We start from the raw sequence: 25,689 nt of genomic DNA on the forward strand, positions 1-25,689 counted from the left end.
CTTTAAGGTGTCTATAAGGCTACCTTCCTTTTCAAGTTCAGCCACAGCAGTGTAGGTTCAGAAGGGAATGTTGAAATGGTGTACAAAACAAAGTTAACGGTACTCATCTGGAAGAATGTCAATTACTCCTTAAACTTTGGAAGGACCCCTCAAGACCCAGAGCAACCCGTCCGTGAGGCTGGCCCTACCAACACACTCCAACATCTGGTAATCTAGTGGTTTACAAGTAAGTGGGAGCCTTGCTAGAAGGTTGCCCCTGGGATCCATGTTATAGGACCGCCTTGTAACAAAGTCCTTTTGGTTCTATAATAACTAATAACTAAATTCCTTGGATGGAGTCCAAGAAGGACCTGGCTTATACCAAATGAAAACTCTGCAGCATATAATGCTATAGCAAACTTTCCATATACATTCACTATGAATTTCAGAGACCAAGTAAGTGACAGTGTTTATATGGTAAACTTCAGCTTCTGCTGCCACAAGCAACTCTGGCGTAGTTAGTGAGCTGTTTGATACAATCCTCTGATGTAAACAACATCTTTAGGTAAAAAGACAATCTAGTGTTTTTTTACTTTAGGTGGAAAAAGGGAGGAACTAGCCAGCTGTTACCTGTAAGGGGAAAGATTGTTGAGAGGTGGAGGAGTGTCGCAGGTGTTGTATGTTTCCAAGACAGGCACTGGGAGAGAGTTTCTGTCAAAAAGCTTCTGGTCTTGAATGGTAGAGCTTCTGAAGGCCTTTCGGGTGTTGATTCCTTGTAGTGACACTGACAGAAGATGGAAGGCGTTAGAAAATGGACGACAGGCCATCTGAGCAAACACTGAGTCACACCAGTCAGAGAGGCCTCAGCTGCCGCATTTCTTGGCTGCGGCTGTCTGCAGCCAGGTTTTTTTTTTCCTCCCCCTGTGGGGAAGCCCCACAAGGCTGTCAGCAGCCCAGCCATTTCACGACTGAACAAAATGAGGCAACACAAAGGTTTACTATGTGGCCAGATCTAGCAGGCCTCTCCTTAGGAGGAATGAATCTTCCAAGTACTTTTATGGTAGCAAAATAGGATTGGGGAGGGGAAGTTTGAAAAAGAGGGAATTGGGGGAATGGGAGAAAGGGAGTGTGTGGGGGTGTGGTGGAGCTAAAAAGGTTTCTTCACACCACCCAGGCTTATGTCACCTCAAAGCAGAACTTCATAGGCCTCTGTGATTTCTCCCCTCACTTTTTTATAAATCAGGAAAAAAAAAATTCTAAGAAACTGCTCAGCAGAGCCTGCGAATGCTGAGCTCAGCTTCCTTACCTTCTTCTTCTTTGGGATCCAGCTGAGTGACTTTAACTTGTAGGCGGTCGACCCTCTCAGCAAGGGAGCTTACCCGAGAGGCAAAGGTATTTGCCTGAGTAAAGAGCTCTCCAAAAATGTCCTCTGCATATTTACCTGGAATGAGCAAAGAAATCAAGTCGCTCGTGCATAAAAGTGACATATATGGACAAAACAACTGGCAACTAAAGACTGTACTCCCCGCCCCCCATATACACCTTAAGATGGTTTCGGCTATAAGCAGATACCGCTTGGAGACAGACACCCTCCATAGCTTGGGCAATCTGCGTATGTTCTATAACCAATTGAACCTTCTTGGCAAACCCATGAAACAGTCATCAAACTCAAAGCAGGATGAATAAAATCTAAAGGTGTAATGCAAAAGATTAACCCTGGGAGAGTGGACAGTTTGTCTACACAGACACCTAGCCCTTAGCCCCTTGCTGCTCTGTAAAAGTACCTTGTAAAATCATTCTGGAAAACAGATTGGGCACTAAAAGAACCTTTTAGGCGTCTACAATTAACATGCAAAATAAGAAATTGCTTCCTCAATGGAGCCTCAAAAGTACATTGAAGGACGATGAGTTGCAGTATCTTTGGGGGGCCCTGAACTTACCGACAACCCACAGCAGAGACGTATAACTTCTTCTAAGGGTTGAAAAGGTTATTTTATGTTTTATAACCAGCTACTTCAAAGTCTTTGCTCTAGGTTACAATCCTTCAAATCTGCATCTCAGGGAACGAGTAAAAAGAGGAAACTTTTAAGCCCTCCCTGAAAAACAACATGCCAGTGGTCTCTTTTCACCATGTCTTTTTTTTTTTTTTTCCAAATAAAAGAAAGAGTTCCTTACTTTCAATCCTGGAATGCAGGGAGACTTTGCTGCCAAAGAAACATAACAGCAATTTGACACTACCTCCATATTGTCATTCCAAGCCACAAGGCACATTCTTACTAGGAATGAAAAATGGTACATATGAATAAACTTATCATCTGAGCTTCTTACTTGCAAGGTGAAGGCTGGTACGAGTGACCATGCTCAATGAAGAGATAACTTCTTTGAGAACTATTTAAAGTAGATCCTACTTCTTAGCTTCTAAACTACATTTATGCGTAGTCCATATTTGGGAGAAAAAAAATTAGTCTGAGAAGTCAAAACTGCACTTTCAGGGTGAACTGAAACTCACCTTCCCAGTACAACCTGGAGAGTAAGGATAAGATCAATGAAATGCAAATTCTGAATTGTTGATAAATTTAGTCAACAAGGAGTTTCTAATTAAGGAAGGAGAAAGTCCATGCATACAGAATGGTTTTATGACCTAAACAACTATGGGATGCCCCTGGGTCCAAAGGACTCAAATTGGCTATGGGGCTATACATCTACTCTGTAGGTGGGGAACCTGTCTGATCCCTGTCCATAAAATCCCTAAACCAAAAAAAACTCACTGCAATAGAGTTCTCATTCCTACTCATAGTGACCCTATAGGACAGAGTAGAACTGCCCCATAGAGTTTCTAAGGCTGTGAACCTTTATGGGAGCACACTGACACATCTGTCTCCCACAGAGCTGCTGGTGGGTTCAAACCACCCATCTTTCAGTTAGCAGCCCAGCGTTCAATCGCTGCGCCGCCAGGGCTCCTATAAAATTGCTAAGTTCCCATAAAAACCATATTGTATCAAGTTCAACCAGGTAATGGAAATTGTGATTAGAGGGTTAAAGCAGAGTAACTTGCAGCATTATATGTGGGAAATAAACCAGGCTCAAAAATACCTGTTAACCATTCACCTGTCCTGGAGGGAAAGAAAATCCCAAATCAACTTACTCTTAGGTTATCAAGAGAATACAAGGATTTCCTGCTCCTCATTGAAGTGGGTAGTACTCCCAGTGATAATGGGAGTAGTAGTTTAGTGTGGCACAGTGGTTTTTGACATTAAATCTTACAAAGAACCCCACTGTATAAAATTGGTCACGTTGAGAACTCGGTTTTAAGAGGGCATGAGGGACACTGGCACAGTAACGCACACACTCTTAGAACTATGATACATGGAAGGCACCAAAATCAAAAAACCTAACCTGTGCCATTGAGTTGATTCCAACTCATAGCGACCCTATAGGATGGAGTAGAACTGCCCCATAGGGTTTCCAAGGAGCAGCTGGTGGATTCGAACTGCTAATCTTTTGGTTAGCAGTTGAGCTCTCAACCACTGAACCACCAAAGCTTCATGGAAGGCAGAGTGAACTTCAAATCAGAAAACCTGAATTTAAGTCTCAGTTCTTCCAATTTATACCTGTGTACTCTCCAAGAAGTCACAACCCCTCAGTCTCAGTTTCCTCATCTATAAAACGGGGATAACTACGTCTATCTCATTAAATTATCAAAAGGATTAAATAAGCTAAAGATACAAGCTGTTAAAATGAGATTCTTCTTTGTATCATATGACTTGGGAGAGTGTACAATATCTAAATATCCTAAGTATTAAACCTAAAGGAAATTTAAAATATAATTCCAGTCAGTAATTTGATACTCTGTATTCTTCAAGTGTTAAAAATTACTCCAACCTTGGAAAACGGAAGTGTGATAATTAAATAGGAGAAAACCAAAGTGCCTTGTACAGAGGTAAATTTCATTTATTCAGATTGCCAAGATAGACTCAATATCTACCAGCAACTCATAACACACACCACAATTTGCAAAAGATTCGAGAAGCAGTCTTGATTTTTTTTCCTTACCAGTAAAACTCTTCAAATGATCATCTTATGTGGAAATAGAATAGATAAAACTGATTTTATAAAAAATGTGAAGTTGCTCTTGTTGAAGTCTGAGTGGAGCCCCCCAACCCGTGGCATGCCCCGTCCCTCTACTGTACTCATAGCATGATTTCCTAACGGTCCACATGGGGCTTACATTCTCGTAGGTGACCAAGTGACTTATCAAAAGTGCTGGCTGGCTGGCTGTACTTACATTTCCTAAAATATGGCAACTTAATATGTGAAATGCCAAACTCACTGCACCAAGGGAAAATGAGAACTCTGGGTGTGTTATTATGGAGTGATCCATGGCTGTGGAATTTTTAGTTTTTTGCTTTATCCATTCCATAATCAGACAGTCCTTACTATACCAAGCAGTTTTGGTTAGACTACAATGCACGGGAGGCCAAGGTCATGAGCTTGAAACACGCATGAGCCTATCCCCGCATCCGTCTCTGCTACGTGAAATCCTAGTCATCTTTCAAGGCCTAGGTTCAAATGTAACCCCTCCTGTGAAGCCTCTCTGACCCTCCCTATCCCCACAGAAAGTATTCCTTCCTCCCTTGCATTCCCTGCACCAAAAACGTGGAATGTAGAGAGAATATAGGCATGAATCATTCAACAAACATTTACTGAACTTCTACCGGGTGCTAGGTACTATACAAGATAGACATGAGGTTCAAGGATAAACAATGCACGATTTCTACCTTCAAAGAACTTTTGGTATAAAAGACGTAGATAATTTCTAATATAATGTGGTATACAATAATTTAGGCATATAATGTGAGCTCAGAGAAGCACTTAGCCCTATCTGGAGGAGGTGATCCCTAAGGTGGGCCTTGAAGGATCAGTTACAGATGGCCAGGCAAACAAGGATGGCAAGGGCTCTCCAAGCAGGAAACGGCACGAACATTGCATGGAGGTATAAGAGAGTGTGGCTCGTCTCAGGAGAACTACCAGGAGCTGATAATTCATTCTTCTTTTTCCTCTTTTCATTTAAAAGAATCTTCAAAAAATATATAAAATAAGGGAGAGCAACTAGGAACATATAGCAAGGTGTATATAAGTTTTTGTACGAAAGACTTACTTGGTTTGTAAACTTTGACTTAAAGCACAATAAAAAAAATATATATATATACATATATATATATAAAAATAGAAAAAGAGGTATTGCGGAACATGAGACTGGAAAAGAAGGCAGGTCCCGGAGTCTTGAATGCCAAGCCAAGGGACTCAGATTATTCCATAGTGAAGAACAGGGGAGATAAATAGTTAAAGATCTGCACTCTTACTTAAAAAACACTTTGTAAGTTATGAAAGTTAACAGATTTAAAAAATTTTGAACAATTCAGAATTATAAAAGTAAAAAGTGAGATTTGCATTTTAGGCAGAATCACTCTAGCAGGGGCATAGGGGATAGATAGATTCTAAGGGGGCTGGATCAGAAAAAGAGAAGCCAGGGGTAGGGCCATAGTTTAAGTGAGAGCCAACAAAGGTCTGAATCAGGGAAGTGGACAATGAATAAGGAAGACCTGAGAAGAATTGATGCCTTTGAATTATGGTGTTGGTGAAGAATACTGAATATACCATGGACTGCCAGAAAAACAAACCAATCTGTCTTGGAAAAAGTACAGCCAGAATGCTCATTAGAAACAAGGATGGTGAGACTTCCAGCACAACTGGACTAAACCAAAAGCTAAGAAGTTTCCCGAATACAACCAAACACTTTGAGGGACAGAGTAGCAGGGGAAGGGGTCTGGAGACCATGGTTTCAGGGGACTTCTGGGTCAATTGCCATAACAAAGTTTATTAAGAAAATGTTCTCCATCCCACTTACATGAGTGGCGTCTGGAATCTTAAAAGCTAGCAAGCACCATCTAAGTTGCATCAAGTAGTCCCAACCCACACCTGGAGCAAAGGAGAATGAAGAACACCAAAGACACAAGGAAAATATCAGCCCCAAAAGACAGAAAGGGCCACTAAACCAGAGAGTCCATCAGCCTGAGACCAGAAGAACTAGACGGTGCCTGGCTACCACCAATGACCGCCCCGACAGGGAACACAACAGACAGTCCTGATGGAGCAGGAGAAAAGTGGGGTGCAGAAGTCAAACTCCAGTAAAAAAGACCAGACTTAATAAAATGGTTTGACTGAGACTGGAGAGACGCTAGAAGATATGGCCCCCGGACTCTCTGTCAGTTCAGAACTGAAACCATTCCTGAAGCCAACTCTTCAGACAAAGATTAGACTGGACTATAAGATGTAAAATGATACTCGTGAAGAGAGTGCTTCTTAGCTCAGGTAGATATATGAGACTAAATGGGCAGCTCCTGTCTGGAGGCAAGATGAGAAGGCAAAAAGGGACAGGAGCTGTTGAATGGACACGGGAAATCTGGGGTGGAAAGGAGGGGTGTGCCGCCGCATTATAGGGAGAGCCACTAGGGTCACTTAACAATGTATGTATAAATTTTTTTATGAGAAACTAACTTGAATTGTAAACTTTCACTTAAAGCACAATAAAAAAAAAAAAAAAAAAGGATGGTGAGACCTTGTCTCACTTACTGTGGGCATATTATCAGGAAGGGCCAGTCCCTGAAGAAGGATATCACGCTTGGTAAAGTAAAGGGTCAGCGAAAGAGGGGAAGACGCTCAACAAGATGGGCCGACACAGTGACTATAACAGTGGGCTCCAGCATAGCAACAACTGGCGCAGGATGGGGCAGTGTTTCCTTTTGTTGTACACAGGACCGCTATGAGATGGAATCGACTCGACAGCACCTAACAACGAGGGAAGTGTTGGCAGAGACAGAGAGTAGGGGATGGGAGCCGAGAAATTCTTAAAAAGTCTGAGTTTTAAATACAGTATTGACTTTGCCTCTTACTGGTTATATCTCTCTAAGCAAGTTACCTGACTTTTCTGAGCCTCTATTTCTTCATCTGTAAAATGGGAATGCTACCACCTACCCTCATAAAGTTACTGAGCAGATTAAGTGAGATAATCTATGCTGAGATCCTATCAAAACCTGGCATAAAGTAGGCAACTAACAAATATAAGTTCCCTTCCCACCTTCCTCCTATCTCCTCTTAAGAATTATTTATTTCCATCTTCCCTGGTATATTATGAGCTCCTGGAAGACAGGAACCATTTCTTATTATCACTATATCTCCTTGGCCTCTGGCACACAAAATATGTTCCATATACGTTTAATGGATGACTAAAGGGTCAGTTAGCCCCACAATGTGAGGAAATCTTGTTTCCTTAGGCACAAGCCAACCCTGATCCCCAGATCGGCTTCCTCAAGATAGGAGTGGTCTGATCACAAGTGGGAGTGTGTGAACAATGGTATCTATCAACACTACCCTGGAAAAACACCTGAGAGAGAGCATACCTCCTGCTGAGTGAGAATAAGAAGCACTATTAGCTAGATGTCCTTTGTCCTTTGGAGAAGGAACCACTGTGTGATTGACTTCCACCCATTTGGCCTTCACGGAGTGACAGAAGCAGAAACGATGCTTTTACGCAGCAGTGAGGCTCTGTGCAGCCTTCATGTGCTTCCCTGTCAGCCGCACTGCTGCTGCACTGCTGTCAATGTTCCTTTGTGTAAGAGAGGCACTGGCAGGGTTTCATTTCTTTGTGACGCCCCATCCGGGCTTCTCTAAGCCCTGGATCATCTGAGATGGCCCCTGAGCTAGGTGAAAGCTTAGACATCTCAGACCCCATATATCATCTGGTCACAGAGCTCTGTCTCCTCAGGCTCCTATTTTAAAGACAGGGCCTATTACTATGGGGGGAATACAGGCTTTCCTGATATTTCACTGCCTTCACTAAGGGCAGTGAAGTGCTGGAGGAGTGAGCATCTGAAATGATTCACACCAAGATGCCTTTGCTAAAAAAGATCACTAAAATGCCATTTTGACGGAGGTTCTTCTGGGAGCTGGAGTGGCATTAGACAAATGCAGAGCCTGCCCAAGCATCTGCCCTTCCCATACCTTGGCTTCAAGCAAACAAAGTCAGCTTGATTCAGAATGAAACCCAAACCACATGCATGTACCCCACCCAAGGCGGTCTCATTCATTCTTGCCAATTAAAAACAAACACCAGAATTACAGTTGAGCTGGCTTTCCCTCAGCTCTAAAACAGACTGGGTTAACTCCCATCTTACTGGGTTAACCCCCATCTTCCTCTTAGAGAAGAATGACTCCGGTTACAATTCGTGTCACTGTATGTTCACGCAGCTTGCAAAACTCCCAATACCCCAGGGACTGCAGAAGTAATCTGTACCCTGAATTTGGACCTGGGCACTTGCAACACAATTAAATGTGTACCAGGTGGACAAGTCAGCCAGAATCTCTCTGAGTGCGTGTTTGCTTTACTCCTCTTTGGGAAGAAAAGCCGGCGGGGGGGAGGCGGGGGGGCGGGGGGTGTTGGGTAGATAAAGACTATTGGCACACCTGAGGCTTTAACAAAGTAAGGCCACATCGAGCAGCTCCTGCAATTAGAGGCACATTCCCCGACCCGGGCTACTGCTCTGTGAACCTCCCACTTTACACGGAGAATTCTGCTCTGTCATTCCATCTGCAGTTTCTGCTGCAGCCCTTCCTGCCACCCTTCCCACAGATTTCTTTTGAAGCAGGTGGAGGGGGAGGTGGAGGGAACCTAGAGGGTGGTGGTGGATGAAGAAAGGGTTGAGGGGAAGAATCTGTACCAAAAAGGAGCTCTCTTTGGGGAGAGGAGTGGGATATGTTTTCGCATTACCTAGGGTAGGCAGATGGGGGAGAAATAGGAACACGGGAGGAGAAGGCAACTAAATAAAGAGCACCAACGACCCCTGAGGGCAAAGCACAGGCTCTCTGCGGCACTCACTCAGGCTGCCCAGCTGTCGGATGACATTTGCCAGGGTGATGTTGGTCATGCATTCCAGCTCGCTTCTAACGCTAGGCAACGTCTGACGGCACAGGTGCCTTGGCTCGATGTTCCTCGTTACTAACGGCATGGTGGACCTGCTTCAGGCAATGTTCTGAATGATGAAAAACAACCTAAAAAAGAAATAACAGGAAAGTATTACTCAACCACAAATTCCAGGCACACTAGGGCTGTGTGAGCCTTTTTTTTTTTTTTGTCTCGCTCAGATCTAAAACAGCTTTAAAATCTTTTCTCCCCTTCTCTGTGGCCCAACTTTTTTTTCTTTTCTTTTAAGCCCTTTTTCTTAAAGCTTTGCTATTAGAAGGCTTGCTGGATAAGTCTAGAGCTGGTGACTGCTGGCTGAGGTACACAGGCAGCATAGAAACCTTAACATGACAACTGCTGCTCCAACCAACAAGTCTCCAGGGGCAAGAAGGCATGGGCAGAGAACAGCCCAACAGCAGGCACTGAATGGTACAGATCCTATCCTTGAGGTGTCCATAACCAGGACAAATCAGACTCTAGGCCACCAATTATAAGCATCAGAAAGAAGCTCTGTCATCGGATAATCTCCACAATGAAATCAGGCTGCCAATGGCGATTCCACCGATATACATCAGGACATAACCTCTCCAGTTCTTCCTTGACGGATGATTGTTAATGTACAACTAAATACTCGCTGCCAGTATCTATTAACACTACTAAAATTTAGTCTGTAAATTGACAGAATGAAAGAATATCAAGAAAAATTTTACATGGTCAATATGCCAAACGTGATGCTGAGCAAACTGTGCTGTAAGATTCCCTGGTTCTTTCTCTTCCACCCAACGGCTCGCTTTCTCCCTCCCATCCGGTTCAATACACCTGGGCCAAAAGGCTCTTAAGACAGCAGGAAGTGTCTGGAGCAGATCCGGAAACCTTCCAGTTACTGTTTCTTATCCTGTCGGCTGAGCCCCTTTCCCTAGGAAATCCCCCAGCACTTCAGGTTCATGCTGAGCTATTGTTTTAGATTCAGGTTACCAAATTCCTAGCTCGACAAGAATAGGAGATGGTTTTAGTCTCAGCAAAATGAATATAACCACAGCCAAGGCACATTGCACTGGTCTTGTTTCTGTCTCCTGTGAAACTAAAGAAATTTAAAATGGCCTAATGTTTTTTGTGCTGGGGAAAGTGGCAAATTTTCTTCAAATGAAAAGGTAAAGCATAAAGGTAACGTACCCAATACTGCAAGCTCCTCCAAAAAAGGCAGAACAGAGGTTTACTTACATCGAATCTTAAAACACCAGCTCATCACCAAAAAAGTTGATTGTGAATACAAAATGCTTAAAACAAGCTAAACATCACAGATTTTAAAAGCTGAACAACATATTGTCTGACTAAGAGGGGGGAAAAAACCTTCCAGGCTCAAAAGGGGAGCAGAACCCTTTGGAACAGACCGCTCCTTGTTATGGACATTCTGACCTGCTAAGAGTAAAAATAAAACAGGAAGCCAGCAGCTTGGGGAACAAGATTTCCTGTCACCAACAGCAACAGCCTAAGAACCAAGAGAATCAGCTGTTTGCTCATAACTTTGAACCTCCCTTTAATAGTCACTGTGTGGCAGCTGTGCCTATCTTTGGGGTGCAGAGGTGTTTCCTGAATATTTGTCTACTGTCTAAGGAAATAATTTCCATTCCGCTCCTCTGCTAAGTTCCCCTTTGACTCAACAGGTTTTCTAACCCAAATTCTGGACTTTCCCTTCCAGTTTAACTCTTTCCCTTTTTTTACATAACGTAAAGGCTATCACGCACTAAGACGTAATACATGGTGAAAAGGAAGTTTAGAACAGGAAAGGAAACTACAAAATAAAAGAACCTCACAGAGCTCCCTCCATACATCATCCTCTGGATGCCCTAGAGTTTCAAATACCAGGTTTTCTGGAAGAACCAGAAACTCAGGGGTGGAGTCAGCTTTGACCAAAAATAGCTGTGACAGGCTTCATTAGCAATCATTTGAGCAGTTGTTCTAGCTTCTCAGGGGAACTAAAGGAACCAGAGCACCTTGAAATTCTGGGTTGGATTTGACCACTGCCAGAGCACTACAGACTTTTCTCTGGACATCTAATGGAAACTGGATTCAAGATGGTTAGGTAAATGTCAAATCTGGGTGGGCGGGGAGTGGCAATTTCTAACATCTTGGTATGTTAGCATTCACACTTTCCCACGTGCCTTAGGTAAGCAGACACAAACGGAGTAAACTCTGTACCAAGTTTTCACAACGAAAATGGCTTCCTCTTGCCAAAAAAGCCAGCTCCTATAACCAGATGGAAAGGGCTCAAGAAATGACAATATGTCAATATTCATCAACTTCTAAAACAATTATAAAAGTAAATCTACTATAAAAATGTGATCTAATTTGTTTTAAAGGCACCAAAGAGAGAAGATTCCCTGTTATATGGAAATACCTGCATCACTGCTCATTTTTCTTTTTAGATGATCAAGGGTGCGTTGTATCCTGCATAAGTAGTCTGAATTACGCATGAACTGAAACACAACAGTAACTTGACCAAGAAAAAAAAAATCCTATATTCTACGATGTTCTAGACAGAAAAGATAAACTCAGAACTGGGCAACAAAGACTTTCAGGCTCTGGAATTTCTCACTTCAACTTCAAGTTAGAGAAAACACGTGGGCTTTGGAGTTGAGACACACTTGGGTTAGAACCCTGACTCACAACTAGCTGTGTGATCTTGGGCAAAGTCCCTAGAAATATTAAATAATATAACATGTATAAAATGCCCACGATAGGGCTTACAAAATAAAGGTAGTTATTTGCACTTCTATAGACTAGGCAAATCTTCCTGTAGAACCAGTTTTAATCGTTGATAAATATTTAAAACACTTTTAATCATGGACGTATTAGTAGAATACAATACTGACATAAAAAACTTAAAGATGAAACCCTAGGCTTCAGTGAAATTTGGTGGTTTCTGGAGGCTGCTCCCATCTATACTCCTGGACCTCCTGAAGGAGGTCTCTCTTTTCCATTCTTTCAAACCTGATTGCTCATCTGAACCAGAGAACAAATGATTAGAGTGATTATTTTCTCAATTCTCTTCAAGACTATACACAACTAGCACCATTCTAGATGCACAGGAGATAAGTTAATCCATTACAGACAATGGATGCCTAAGGGCATTAGGATGTTAATTCTCTCAAGGAACTGCAGTTGGGAGAGGCTCCTCTGTAATAGGTAGCACTTTAGTGGAAAATGTGTGCAGCACTGGGGCTGGGGAACAACTGAATGGAGCGAGGAAGTGACATGGGCCAATTTGCATTCTGGACAGGTCTTTCTAACAGAAGCACAGAAGTTATATTTGGGTAGAAGTTTGGTCCAATTGGGAAGTTCTTCACGGGCTGAGACAGTGGAAATGGAGAGGCCCATCAGAGCTAGCAAATGTGAACTGAGAAACCAGAGATATGGTTGCAGGCAAGTCCAGTCCTTCAGCCCCATCTGCTGCTGTTTCCTTATAGTTTTATACAATTATGCTTAAAAAATGATAAAATGTATGTTTCTTTATAAAAAGCAGCATGAAAAGAGCTAAATGCTAGTGCCAATGACAGAAATGAAAAGCAGAGTATACTAAGAAAATTGCAGTTCTTAGCAAGAAAAAGAAGTTCTGGATACATGAATGTGTGGAATGCCCTGTCTTTATAGAATCAATAAAGGTCTTTTTCAGTCATACTTTACTTTGGTTAGGGAAATTTTATGCTTTAGTGGTATTTGCTTATTTGGGGATTTGAGAAAGTCTACCTTGGGGGATGTTACATAGGAGAGGATTTAAATCAGAACCACTAAGAAGATAAAAGTTCAGGGAAGTAGATTTCAATTTAGTTAATTCATTTTAATTAGAACTGTCCTACATTAGAATAGGTTCTCTTTAGAGGTTATGAGTGCCCCAGCCCCATCCTCTGGATGACCAGCTATAGGGCATGTTGGGGGAGAAATTCGTAGATGATAAAAAGGTATAATTCTTACTCTGGGCATCAGTTTCCTCACTCTCCAAATCAAGAGACTAAACTTGAAGATCTTTAAGAAGCATCCCAGCTCTAAAATTCCTGGATTTGCTTATATATCTAAGCTACACCTCCTCACTTGGCTAACATCCATTTGCATTTGAATACAACAGGTCTAGTGACTGTAGCAAGGGGTGGATCATAACTATGAATCAAGCCCCTTCTCCAGGCCTACATTCACCTGATTCCCAGGAACTATGGAATTCAGAATAGCCCAAAGGATATTCCAGATAGGCCCAGGAGATTAAGTTATTTATACTCTGGGAGGTTCTCAGATTGAGCTGGGAGTTGGCTATCCAAAGAAGTCCAAAGGAAAAACTAGCTTTTGGGGCCTGCTTCAGACATTCAGGCCGTACCAAACAATAATGACCATCTTCACCCCTAGCTATTTTCAACACAAGGGGCTTAAGAATGAGCATGAGAACAAATATAGGTCTTAAGATATCACTTCCTAGCCATGGCTTGGCAGTATATTGACCAGTCTGGACTGTCAGTGCCATGATGGGATCCATGCTTTGAAATGGGACTGGATGAGGTGCTCTTTCAGGTCCCCTGAAACACTGAGATTCTGATTCTACAAGTCTTATATTTGAAGTTTATCATGGAATATTTACATCACACTGCAGAATCATTGGGTAAATGACTCTACCAAAGCTTGAAGTCTTTGGTCAGTGTTACGTCAAAAGGGGAAACCCTGGTGGCGTAGTGGTTAAGAGCTACGGCAGCTGGAATCCACCAGGCACTCCTTAGAAAGTCTGTAAGGCAGTTCTACTATGTCCTATAGGGTCACTATGAGTTGGAGTCGACTCAAAGGCAACGGGTTAAGTCAAAAGGGCACTTTGACATCCACTCCACTCTCGGAACTCTCATAACTCGATCCCAACAGCCTGGGGTGGGGGTGTGGCTGGGGGATTATAGGGTAGAAGAAGATAATAAGAAAAGACTGCTTGTGAGAGAGAGGGAAACAGCACTCAGCTATCTGTACCCCACACTCTGAATTCCTATTATCAGACAAAAGAAAGATGACTGTTCATTCTTGCAATGATGTTTATTATTAGTTGTTTAATAAATAAACAATGCTTCATTTAGAGCCAAAGTCACTGATACTTGCGAATTCTATGGTCACACCCAAAAAGCAAGTATATCTAAGCTACAGCAATAACCACAACAGAAATGGTTCTCAAGGCAGTTCCTCTTTGAAACATACTCCCCAAATGCTGATCAGCAGTAGCAGGGGATGAGAACATGTGGGGATGTTGTGTGTGCAGCAATTAGGACTTCTGCTTTCACTTCAGCATTTCCCACTCTTCTACTGTGAACAGCACTTTGGATGGGTGCATATGAAAACAGGTTTACTTGTAGACCAGTTTCCGATTTCAAGAGATAGGTTTCTTTGTGTTAAAGAATATGCATTCCTCCCACTTTCGTGAGTGGTTGTCTGGGGTCTTAAGAGCTTGCAAGCAGCCATCTAAGATGCATCAACCGGTCCCAATCCACCTGGAGTAAAGGAGAATGAAGAACACCAAAGACAAAAGGAAAATATTATCCCAAGAGACAAACCCCTACATGTCTGTCAGTTTGTCGTACTGTGGGGGCTTGCATGTTACTGTGATGCTAGAAGCTATGTCACTAGTATTCAGATACCAGCAGGGTCACCCATGGAGGACAGGTTTCAGCTGAGCTTCCAGGCTAAGACAGACTAGGAAGAAGGACCCAGCAGTCTACTTCTGAAAAGAATCAGCCAGTGAAAACCATATGAACAGCAGCGAAACATTGTCTGATATAGTGCCGGAAGATGAGCCCCCCAAGTTGGAAGGCACTCAAAAGACAACTGAGAGCTGCCTCCTCAAAATAGAGTCAACCTTAATGACGTGGATGGAGTAAAGCTTTCAGGACCTTCATTTGCTGATGTGGTATGACTTGAAATAAGAAAAACAGCTGCAAACAAGTATAGGGTCAGCGGAAAAGAGGAAGACCCTCAACGAGATGGACTGACACAGTGGCTGCCACAATGGGCTCAAGCATAACAATGATTGTAAGGATGGCGCAGGACTGGGCAGTGTTTTGTTCTGTGGTACACAGGGCGGCTATGAGTCTGAACCGACTCGACGGCACCTAATAACAACAACAAGAGACAAAAGGGCCACATAAACCAGACACTCCCATCAACCTGAGACCAGAAGAATTAGATGGTGCCTGGCTACCACCAATGACTGCCGTGACAGGGAACACAACAGAGTCCCTGACTGAGCAGGAGAAAAGTGTGGTGCAGAACTCAAATTCATGCAAGAAGACCAAACTTAACAGTTTGACTGAGACTAGAGGAACCCTCAAATATATGGTCCCTGTACTCTCTGTTAACCCAGAACTAAAGCCATTCCCAAAGCCAACTCTTTAGACAAAGATTAGGCTGGACTATAAAACATAAAATGATACTCATGAAGAGTGTGCTTCTTAGATCAAGTAGATACACAAGACTAAATGGGCAGCTCCTGTCTGGATGCAGGAGGAGAAGGCAGAAAAGGATAGGAACTGGTTGAATGGACATGGGGAAACCTGGGATGGAAAGCGGGGAGTGCTGTCATAGTACAGGGATTGCAACTAGGGTCACATAACAATATGTGCATAAATTTTTACATGAGAAACTAACTTGAGGTGTAAACTTTCAGCTAAAGCACAATAAAAAAAAAAAAGAATATGCATTCCACAGGCATTCAGGAATTTCAACTGAAAAGTCAAATAAGCATTTGACTTAAAAATATAAGACACACAGGCTCTCTTCATACTATAGTAATGTCTACTAAAATGTTAAAAGAAGTATGAATTTACTGTTGCATACAGCAGTCTTCACTACCATGTAGCAACCACCAGGAGGAATGGTTCATTACAGACTTAAGCACCCACCCACTTCCTGTTGAAATACAGGGTGGAGCTAAACCTACAAATATAACCAGACTCTCTTCAAACACCAGGAATTACTGACAAATCAGTTTAGGTTACTGGAGTAATGTCCAAAAGAGCTGGCAAGACAGAAGTGGAACTCCTGGGGTGGAAAGAGAAAATATCTGACTGGGAAAACCAAAAAAAGAGCTTACTCTTATCTAAAACCAGGAGAAATTTCCAATTCCACAAAGGAATGACGTCAGTTCTGGACCTACATTCCATAAATGTAAGGCTCCTTCCCATCTTGAATCGCCATGGGACAGTAGCCCAGGAAACAGGACTTCTAAACTCTAGTGTCTTACTCCTTAAGCATACTGTACATCTATCAAGGACCATTCACATCTGGTAATTCCATAACTTCCTATTGTCTTTTGGGGGCAATACCACCTTTTATTCTTACCTTTATCACTTGCAATCTCTAATCATAGCTTTGCTTTCAAAGCTAAAATTGGGGAATCACTTTTACCTTCAAAATTGGTTTCTTCTAGTATCAACTTTTCCATAGAAAACTGCCTTTTAACTGGCCAAAATCAGGCCCTCCTTTTAGTAGAATCGATCTGGTTGTCCAAAAGAAAATACATTTATACCGTGAGTCAGAAACCTGGATTCTAGGTTTTAATCTAATGATGACTGGCAATTGGGAAAAAATTTTCAATTCATTCCTTTAGTACACTAAAATATGCTTGAAAGATGCTATAGAAACTGAGATTTTGTTTGCAAAGCATTCTGAGCTCCTAAGAAAAGATTTATTCACATAAAATATTTCTTATATCTCTATCTTGGCCTAAGTTCCCTCTCACAGATTCACTTAAATTACACAAGACCTACAACGTTGCCACTAATGACTTTCAGTCACAGACAGACATCGATTTTAACTTTCCTAATCTAACACCAACTTCTAGCAACAACCAAACCAAAAGTATGGTTTGAAATACTTCAAACTATCCATCGAAATGAGCTTACTTTTACTAAGTGGATAAATATAAATTTAGGAGCATTATTTTACTCTAAATGGAGAAATCTCACCCCTAACATTTGTGGGTACTCAAGTTAAATACCAGATCTCTTTCAAAAAAAAAATTTTTCAAAGATGTCATTGTCATCAATTGAATGTTAAATTCACCCAGTTTAACATGAAAACAACCACCAAGCTGCTCTGAAAAACAAACACCCACACACAAAACAAAAAACAACAAACCAGCTCACAAAATTACTAGAAATATGTCAATAACTCACACATGCCCTAATAAAGTACTCTTCCACTGTCAAACACTTCCTCCTCCTATTTACAGCCAATGACAGAAGACAGTGATCTCCCGTTGGTAGTGACCAAAAATTTGAGAGATAAGAGGATAGATGTAAAATGCATCCCCCCTCTCCAAGTACCTGGGCCTGATTCTTGGTCCGTGGGAGGAAGTCCAAACAGAGCATGTGCCTTCTAGACTCCCAGACAAATGGAGAGCCAAAAGACCAATACCATGAGGGAATACACAGCTGGTCTTAATGGAAGGGTATCTAATCCTACTTTACTACCCTACTCACTGATGGAGGGGATAGGCCTTGGCTGTAACCTTTCTCTCCTGACTTGTACAAATACCAGTGAGTTACTGCATTAGAGTTAAGCTTCCTACAAACAAGGCACTAGAGCACCCACTGGTGGATTAGGTACAGTGGCAGGTTTGGAAAGCAGATAATTAGAGCCAAATCACCCATCAGGCACTGAATAAGTCTCATTTCATCCAGCCAGCTGTCTGACTATTCATTTTAATCTCTACGATGCCTTCACTTCATATTTCAAGCTTCTCTCTGCAGTGGTTGGGATGGAAAGGCCAAAAGGTTCTCTGGGATAGAAAAGTGAAAGAAGAAACCAAATTTACACAACTGAGAAAGACCAGGAAAAAGAAGGTTGCAGAGCAACAACAAAAAAGGAAATTCAGCAAAATGTTTTGCTGACAGTTCAGGGCAATATACAAACACACCATGTGGTCATGGAGCAGGCAGAAGCAGCAGTCCTGAGATGTGACTGTTAATACACGGACTTAAGTGAGGAGAGAAACCTAGCAATCACAGCTACAACTAAGCAACAGGGAGTGGATTTATGAAGCCAACTGCCATGCAATCCCACATCAACTATTCTATTCTGCCAGTTGTAACAAGAATTCATTCCTGAAAAAGTGTCACACACTCATCTGTCACTTACAGCCAAGCTGCCAGAAACTGACTACGAGTCAGCAGCAAAGGGCAGCTGTACATCTACTTCCTCTCACAAGGTCTATTCACCACTCAAGACACGGGATTTTAAGGAAAAGTTCTTGAGCAGAAGGGAAAATAAGTACCTATTCCCTTCTTTCTACCCTCAGTTTACTAGGCAGTCGTCAAAGCCTCCAAAATTGAATAGACTGTGGGGTAGAACAGCAAGAGTATGGGTTTAAAGAGACAGAGGTGTGAGTTTCAACACAGTACTGCCACTTTATGGCTTTGGAGACTCCGGCAAGCAGACTCACCTCCTCCTCTGCATCTTCCCCTGTCAAATTAGTATAATAATCCTAGTTCATAAGGTTGTGAAGAAAAATTAAATAATGCATTATCATATGCTTAGCACAGTGCCTGGCACAGAAGAAATTATTAAAATCGTAGTAGTAGTAGTTCCAGTGGTGGTGGTGGCAGCAGGAGTAACAGCCAGCATCTACCTTGCACTTAACTATGCGCCAGACACTATTACAAATGTTTTATACGTGGTTCTCTCTTTTTTAAACTGTGCTTTAAGTGAAAGTTTACAAATCAAGTCAGTCTGTCATATAAAAATTTGTATACACCTTGCTATGTATTCCTAGTTGCTCTCCCGCTAATGAGATAGCACACTCCTCCTCTCCACCCTGTATTCCCTGTGTCCATTCAGCCAGCCTCTGTCCCCCTCTGCCTTCTCATCTCCCCTCCAGACAGGAGCTGCCCACATAGTCTCTTGTGTCCTATATGTGGTTCTTTCTCTTAACCATTACATGATACTGTCTCCAAAAAAGTTTCAGGTTATATTAATGTTAGTTTTATTTAACTTTATTAACTAGTAATTATAATACGCTTATCAATCATTCCATGGATATTTATCAAGTAGACACTAGAAGACACAAGTATCAATTCCTCCCTTGATTCCAAGAGCTTAAAATTTAATTGAGGAGACAGATAAAACCATAGTTAGGCAACAATATAGCAAATAAATATAAGTTCAATATAAAATACAAGAGATGCCACAAGATAAAACATGATTAATTATCAAATGAACAGTGCAGTCAACGATAACAATAAAAAGAATGAAAAGGTCACTGAATTGAAGGGACTGAATAGGCTTCCTGGAAGAGAGATCTAAGCTGGGTGGAATTTGGACATAAAGAACAAAGAAGGGAAGGCTTTCTAAGTGGGGGTTAATATGTCTTGAATTGTACCACTAAGTATTTATGGAAAAGTCAGAATTCCAATGGGCCTCTACCATATTTCATCAAGTCTTAATATGCCACTGATTTTAAGATGTATCACGATTTAAAAGATGTTGTAACCATTGCACCACCAGGGCAATGAGAAAAAAGTACACCCAGGATCAGTGAAACAGGATACTCCTCTTTCTATAACATAAGGTGGTTGGACAAGATGATCTCTAAACATTCTCTTCAACCCTAAAATGTTACATAACTCAGGCTTACAAGAGAATATTCAAATTTTACCAAACCAACATTCTCGGAAGAACAAATATAATGAAAATAAAAGAGACTGGGACCACATTCCACTATTTGCAAGGCTAAAATATTTCCTCAACTAGTATGTTCATGTTTTCCTTTATATACTTGGAACGTATTTGTAACAGCTGCTTTAATATCCTTGTCTTCTAGTTCCATCGTCTCTGTCATCTGAGTCTGTTTCTAGTGACTGATTTTTCTCTTAGTTATGGGTCACATTTTCCTGCTTCTTGGCACATCTAGTAAATTTGACTGGATGCTGGACCATTATGAATTTTACATTGCTGAGTGTCTACTGTCTTCCTTTCAAGAGTACTGAGCTTTGTTTGGAGCCCTGGTGGTGCCATGGTTAAGAGCTACAGCTACTAACCAAAAGGTCGGTAGTTTGAATCCACCAGCTGTTTCTTGGAAACCCTATGGGCAGTTCTACTCTGTCCTACAGGGTCACTATGAGGCTGAATTGACCCGACAGCAATGGGTTTGGTTTGTTTTTTGGCTTTGGGCTTTGTTTTGGAAGGCAGTTAAGCTAGCTGTGGTTTAGTTTAGTGCTTCTGATGCTTGTTTTTAAGCTTTGTTAGGGCAGGTCTAGAGTAGCCTTTATTCAAGGGATATTTTAGCCCCAGTACTAAGGTGTGGCCCTTCTAAGATTTCTACTGAATGTCCACAGCGATCACCGTGGGCTCTCCACTCAAACACCTCTCTCCTCTACGAATTGGTTTAGCTCACAGTTTCCTGGTCACTCTTCCCTTAACCTCCTGTTGGGGTTTGACCCTAGGTATGTGTGGGTATGTTTAGCAAAGACTCAAGGGAACCCTGTGCAGATTTCTAGAGCAATTTTTTGTATAGCTCCCTGCTCTCCAGAACTTTGTCTCACCGTTTCCAGGTGCCTCACCTTCCTTTGAACTACAGTTTCTTTCTCTTCAACTCAGCAAAACCATACTGCTCTGCTTGGGATTCCCACCTTACTCCACTGTTCAGAATATGTATCCAGAATATGCATCTAGGCAGAAAGTCACCGTTTTACCTTCTTTTTTCCCTTCTCCCAGGAATCACAGTCCTGTGCTACCTGTTTAAGTCAGGACTGATTTCTGTCTTAGTCATCTAGTGCTGCTACAACAGAAATACAAGCGGATAGCTTTAACAAAGAGAAATTTCTCTTCTCACAGTTTAGGAGGCTGGAAGTCCGAAATTAGGGTGCCACCTCTAGGAGAAGGCTTTCTCTCTGTTGGTTCTGGGGGAAAGTCCTTGTCATCAATCTTCCCCAGTCGAGGGGCTTCTCAATGCAGGGAACTCCAGGTCCAAAGGCTGTGCTATTCTCCTGGCTCTTATTTCTTGGTGGTATGAGGCCCCCATGTCTCTGCTCACTTCTCTTTTTTATATCTCGAAAGAGACTGACTTAAGACAAAATCTAACCTTGTAGATTGTGTCCTGCCTCATTAACATAACAGCCTCTAGTCCTGTCTCATTAACATCATAGAAGAAACACATAGGAAAATTACATCAGATGACAAAATGGTAGACAAATCATACAATACTGGGAATCACTGCCTAGCCAAGTTGACACACATTTTTGGGGGACACAATTCACATCCATAACAATCTCTCTTCTAGTTCTGCAAGGCCCCCAATCATAAAGAGATATTGTAAAATTCTTAAAGTCTGATTAATTTTAATTTATGTTTAGTAAGTATATACCATGTGGTACTTTTAGAAGAGTAAGAGGAAAAAGGAGCCCTGGTGGCACAGTGCTTAAGAGCTTAGGCTGCTAACCAAAAGGTCAGCAGTTCGAATCCACCAGCAGCTCCCTGGAAACCTTAAGGGGCAGTTTTACTCTATCCTACAGGGTAGCTTTAAGTCAGAATCGACTCGACAGCAAAGAGTTTGGTTTTTTTGGAAGAGGAAAAGTAGATGTCCTGAAAGCAAACAAACAAGAAGGCACTGCAACTGCAAATAGGTAGGCTACCATCATTACGAGACTATAGTATACTTGAATAATGACGTTAATTTTTTTTTTAATGATCACAATTGAGAACAATGACAGAAAACTTCACTTCCACTTTTTTTAAGTTAACATTTCTTTGGGTGCTTACCACATTAAAAAATCTATATAGCTTGACTTGGTGAACTAGAGGCATGTTCAGTCAAGGGCAAGCAAGAGTTCTCTGAACCACTAGCTTTATGACATTAGGCTGGTTCATCTCTCTGAGCCTCATCTGTAAAACGGGGAAAAGAAAACCCACCTTGCAGGATGGTTCTAAGGATAAGATCAGATAACATATGTAAGCCTCCTGGAGGGATGCCTAGCACCCAGTAGGTACTCAGTAACTGAAAGCTGTCATTATTACTAATTCAAAGGAATGCTGAGTTTGTTTGGACTCACCTCCTAGAGCTAATGAAATAAGCTAAGGGAAGGTCAAACTAAACAACACTGAGCACTACACAAAGGGCTCTCCTAATTGGTCCTTCTTTCTTTGGTCTCAGTGGAGGCCAAAGGGTAGGTGGGCCTCTTACCTTCTGAGACAGGCTCTTCCAGAAGTATGGAGACAAATGCTTATAAACAAGTGTACAGAGGATGGCTGCTGCTTTCATTATGCCATTTTTTTAGAATTAAGACAGACGGTATCACTCTTCCAAATCATAGTCAGTCAAAAGTCAATTCCGTATTTTCTTTTTAGGTTCTTTGAAAGAAAAATAGTCTCAAAGCGACTATTATCTGGGTTGTGGCACTTCTTAAAAAAAAAAAAACACCTTTCATCTTTTCAAGGCCCAAGGCAAATGTCACCAAAAAGCCTCCCTTGACTCTTTAAAGTCATTTCTCCCTCCCCAAAAGTGCCAAAGAGGTATGCTGAACCTCTTTTATGGCAGTCATTGCATTCTATTTGTAGCATATATTTTTAGGGTGCACAACTCTGTGAGTATAGAAACCAAAAAAAAAAAAAAAAAACCTGACAGAAACATTAGTAGTAACAGCAGTTATCTGGAGCCAAGGGTGGGATTCTTAAAACTTCATCGTATCCTATAGTGTCTGCTCAATAAATATTTGAATTCCCAAAATGTGCCAGGTATTTATTCACATTTTCTTGAATGGCTCTGTTCCTCAAAATAATTCTGCAAGTAAGTAGTAGTCTGATTTCACAGATAAGAAAACTAAAACTCAGAGTGGTTCTGTAACTTTCTCTAGGTCATACAGATAATCAATCAGCTTTCAAACCCATCTCTGTCCAAAGTTCACGCTTTCATGACACCACAATGACTCTTCACAAAACACCCAAACCAAGAAGCTAGACAAATATGCCGTGTTTCTCATCTTCATACAAGTGTCGCCAAACCCCAGACTAATTTTTCCCCCTGCCCCCCCAAAAAAGACTGTGCATGCTAACACAAGAAAGCCCTCCTGACATATTTACCCTAGAACTGAAATGGTGTTAATCAGAATAACACACTGCTTTCTCCTCTCTGCACCCAATTTTAGCCAGCTGCTCAGGGGCTTCACATCTTTCACTTTAAACAACATAAACACCCACTCATTTAAAATGCCAGCCTCAGATATTATGTTCAGAAGCTATTGTTTTTCAAACAAACTCCTGTTTTCAAACAGCTAGGCATTGGGGGTTCTGTCACTTCTGATGGGCTACTTTTATCTACAGGGTCCCTGAGAATCACTTTAAGCTTCATTCTCTGCACATTGTTCAGCTCATCAAATCTTGTCAGCAGGGGCTTTTTTTCTTTTTTTTTTTAAGTAATCTTTCATTTTCTTTTACAATGAAGCAAAACACATTCCTATGGGTAATTTCTAAACTGTACATGTATATTTTAAAATAATATCCTCCTGAACTTTTTTCTAAAAAGCAGTTGTTTCCCCTATTTAGCCCAAGTCAAGATAATTATACCAGAAGTGAGTTTTCCCCCATCTTCTTCTGCATATGGGGAATACTGAAAAGATAAGTCTTTTTTAATTATTAAATGTAAATAGCTCATTAAATATAATCCAATTACTTTAATTGTAAAAAGTAATTACAATATGTACATGTATTCTTGCCTAGTAGATTTAATATCTTAATCTTTTCAGCATTAATATTTTAAATTAACCTTTGACATCAGAAAAACATAAGAAACTGATGTCTCTTTTTTTTAAAAAAAGTATATAAAGCTGTACACTATGGACCTTTGTTGTGATTTCACCCACAAACAATTTTAGTGGGAATAGCCCCATTCCCACAGAAAGGGGTAATTAAATACCACCTCCCTAACTGAACTGGTATTCCTTGTCTGCCATAAATCAAGTTAAAGGGTCTGTTTTAAATTCTAATGCTTTAGTAGGACAAAAAGCTAAGAGATGAATTCTGTGACATTCTCATCAGCATAAAAGCTTTACTTGGGAAGACAATTCCAGGACAAAATTTGTTAGATACATGCTTTGATGTTGTCGTTGTTGTGTGCCATTGAGTCGATTCCGACTCATAGCAACCTTACAGGACTGCCCCATAGGGTTTCCAAGAAGCAGCTAGTAGCCTAAATTTTCCATTATCTAATTTCTATTTGGTTACTACAAATCCTAGCTCCCTGGAACCACCTCCTAACATTCTTCTTGCTCTCTGGTTTCTAGCCCCTCAAGTTTGTTGCTGTAACATTTTCCCTCAGCAACCATCTGGTTTTTGGTTTTTACTCTTTCTTTGTGACCAAGGGTAAATAACTTGCATGGCTAAATCTCTATGAACTGCTTTGAAAACGGGCTCTGCCACGGTCTGTGCATTGAAGACCTTCTATTAAAATGGAGGAAAGAGGTGTACACAGATGAGGAACTAAGAAAATTGAGCTTTGTTTTCCCACAACCTACCAAATTCTATTAGTTATTTTAGGAAATGAATACATATTTAGAAAAAGTAAAATTATATTTTTAGACTTTTTCCAAACTTTAGAAATAGCAAGAATTATATGAATATATGTGTTGTACAGGTAACAACTGGGGCCATGTTTGTACAGCGCTTTCCCTCCAAAGTAGAAAAGTTCTAACTAACTCTCAGGGATTTTACTGAAATAGATTTTCCTTTTCAGACCTTGTATTAATGAGCCAAAGGTGCACAGCTCTGCCTCGCTGATACTATTTCCTAAAACAAATTAGTGAAACAGGTGAGGCTGGCTGTAACTTACTCCTTTGGTCATTCGGACTGTAGTCACGTTGGAGTGGTTCCTGACTATATGAGGCTGGTTTCTGCTGTCATCCAGCCTAACTATGAGAAGTTATTTTGTGGTCTAAGAAGACAGTGACATAGGTCACTGTGTGGTCCCTAATCCCAGATACTGTAATGGATTCTGAATAGTTACTAAAGGTTAGTAAAAGCAATAGAGTCTGATACCTGATGATGATCACAGTCCTCCCGAAGGACAGCGCCATTCAAAGAAAACAAGATGTAATTTCACACATAAGAAGTGCACCAGCAGCTAAAACTAAGTCCTTTTCAAAATTTAAATGATTCAAGTCTCATCTTGGTAACACCGGTATTTTTGTTCAAAATATATCTTATTAGGCCAGCCCTTGAAAGTTAAAAAGGTGTCTTTAAATGCCTGCTGACCTAAAATTGCTATGTTCTATGTTTTAAAGGGACTGATTTTCTGGAAAAGGGCAATAAGATGCCAAATTCTGTTCAATGGAGCTCAGAATACTCTTTGGCGTACCTATTCTGCACCTGTGGAAGCAAAAGAATAAGACTGGCTCATACACCCCAGCGGAAAGATGGTATTTATATGGGCCCTCCCTATGACCTCTTTGGCTGCAAATGTAAAAAAGTCCTTTTTTGAGGCTAAGAGGTGGACTCAGGACTTTCAACTACCCATTCAAGCAGAGTTAAGATTCCCCTCCTCCATAATTAAGTTCCCTTTCCCACTCTCCAAGCATGCATGAACTGCAGTGACAGTGACATGGGGTCTGACATTATTAGCCTTTGGAGGCCATTTAAATTCTCCTCCTTCTACATGGCCTTAAAAGCAATGCATCGTCCATTCCGCAAAG

At 41.3% G+C, this 25,689-nt stretch overlaps 1 protein-coding gene across 4 annotated transcripts in view; it reads right to left on the bottom strand.

The window, feature by feature from the left end:
• WASF2 (WASP family member 2) overlaps nt 1-25,689 on the bottom strand; it is a 76,693-nt gene that overhangs the window by 12,083 nt on the left and 38,921 nt on the right. For 2 of the 4 annotated variants that reach the window (XM_064281552.1, XM_064281553.1), the window contains exons 2-4: nt 8,915-9,087; nt 1,286-1,420; nt 610-763 (exon numbers count right to left, since the gene is read on the bottom strand). In XM_064281552.1, the coding sequence (XP_064137622.1) occupies nt 610-763; nt 1,286-1,420; nt 8,915-9,044 (419 nt within the window). In that variant the 5' untranslated portion in view covers nt 9,045-9,087. Of the gene's footprint in view, nt 1-609; nt 764-1,285; nt 1,421-8,914; nt 9,088-10,171; nt 22,607-25,689 lie in introns of those variants that run through there. The other 2 variants (XM_064281555.1, XM_064281554.1) reach the window with 2 other exon arrangements.

Source organism: Loxodonta africana, chromosome 3 (genome assembly GCF_030014295.1).
Source record: "Loxodonta africana isolate mLoxAfr1 chromosome 3, mLoxAfr1.hap2, whole genome shotgun sequence".
Lineage (NCBI taxonomy): Eukaryota > Metazoa > Chordata > Mammalia > Proboscidea > Elephantidae > Loxodonta > Loxodonta africana.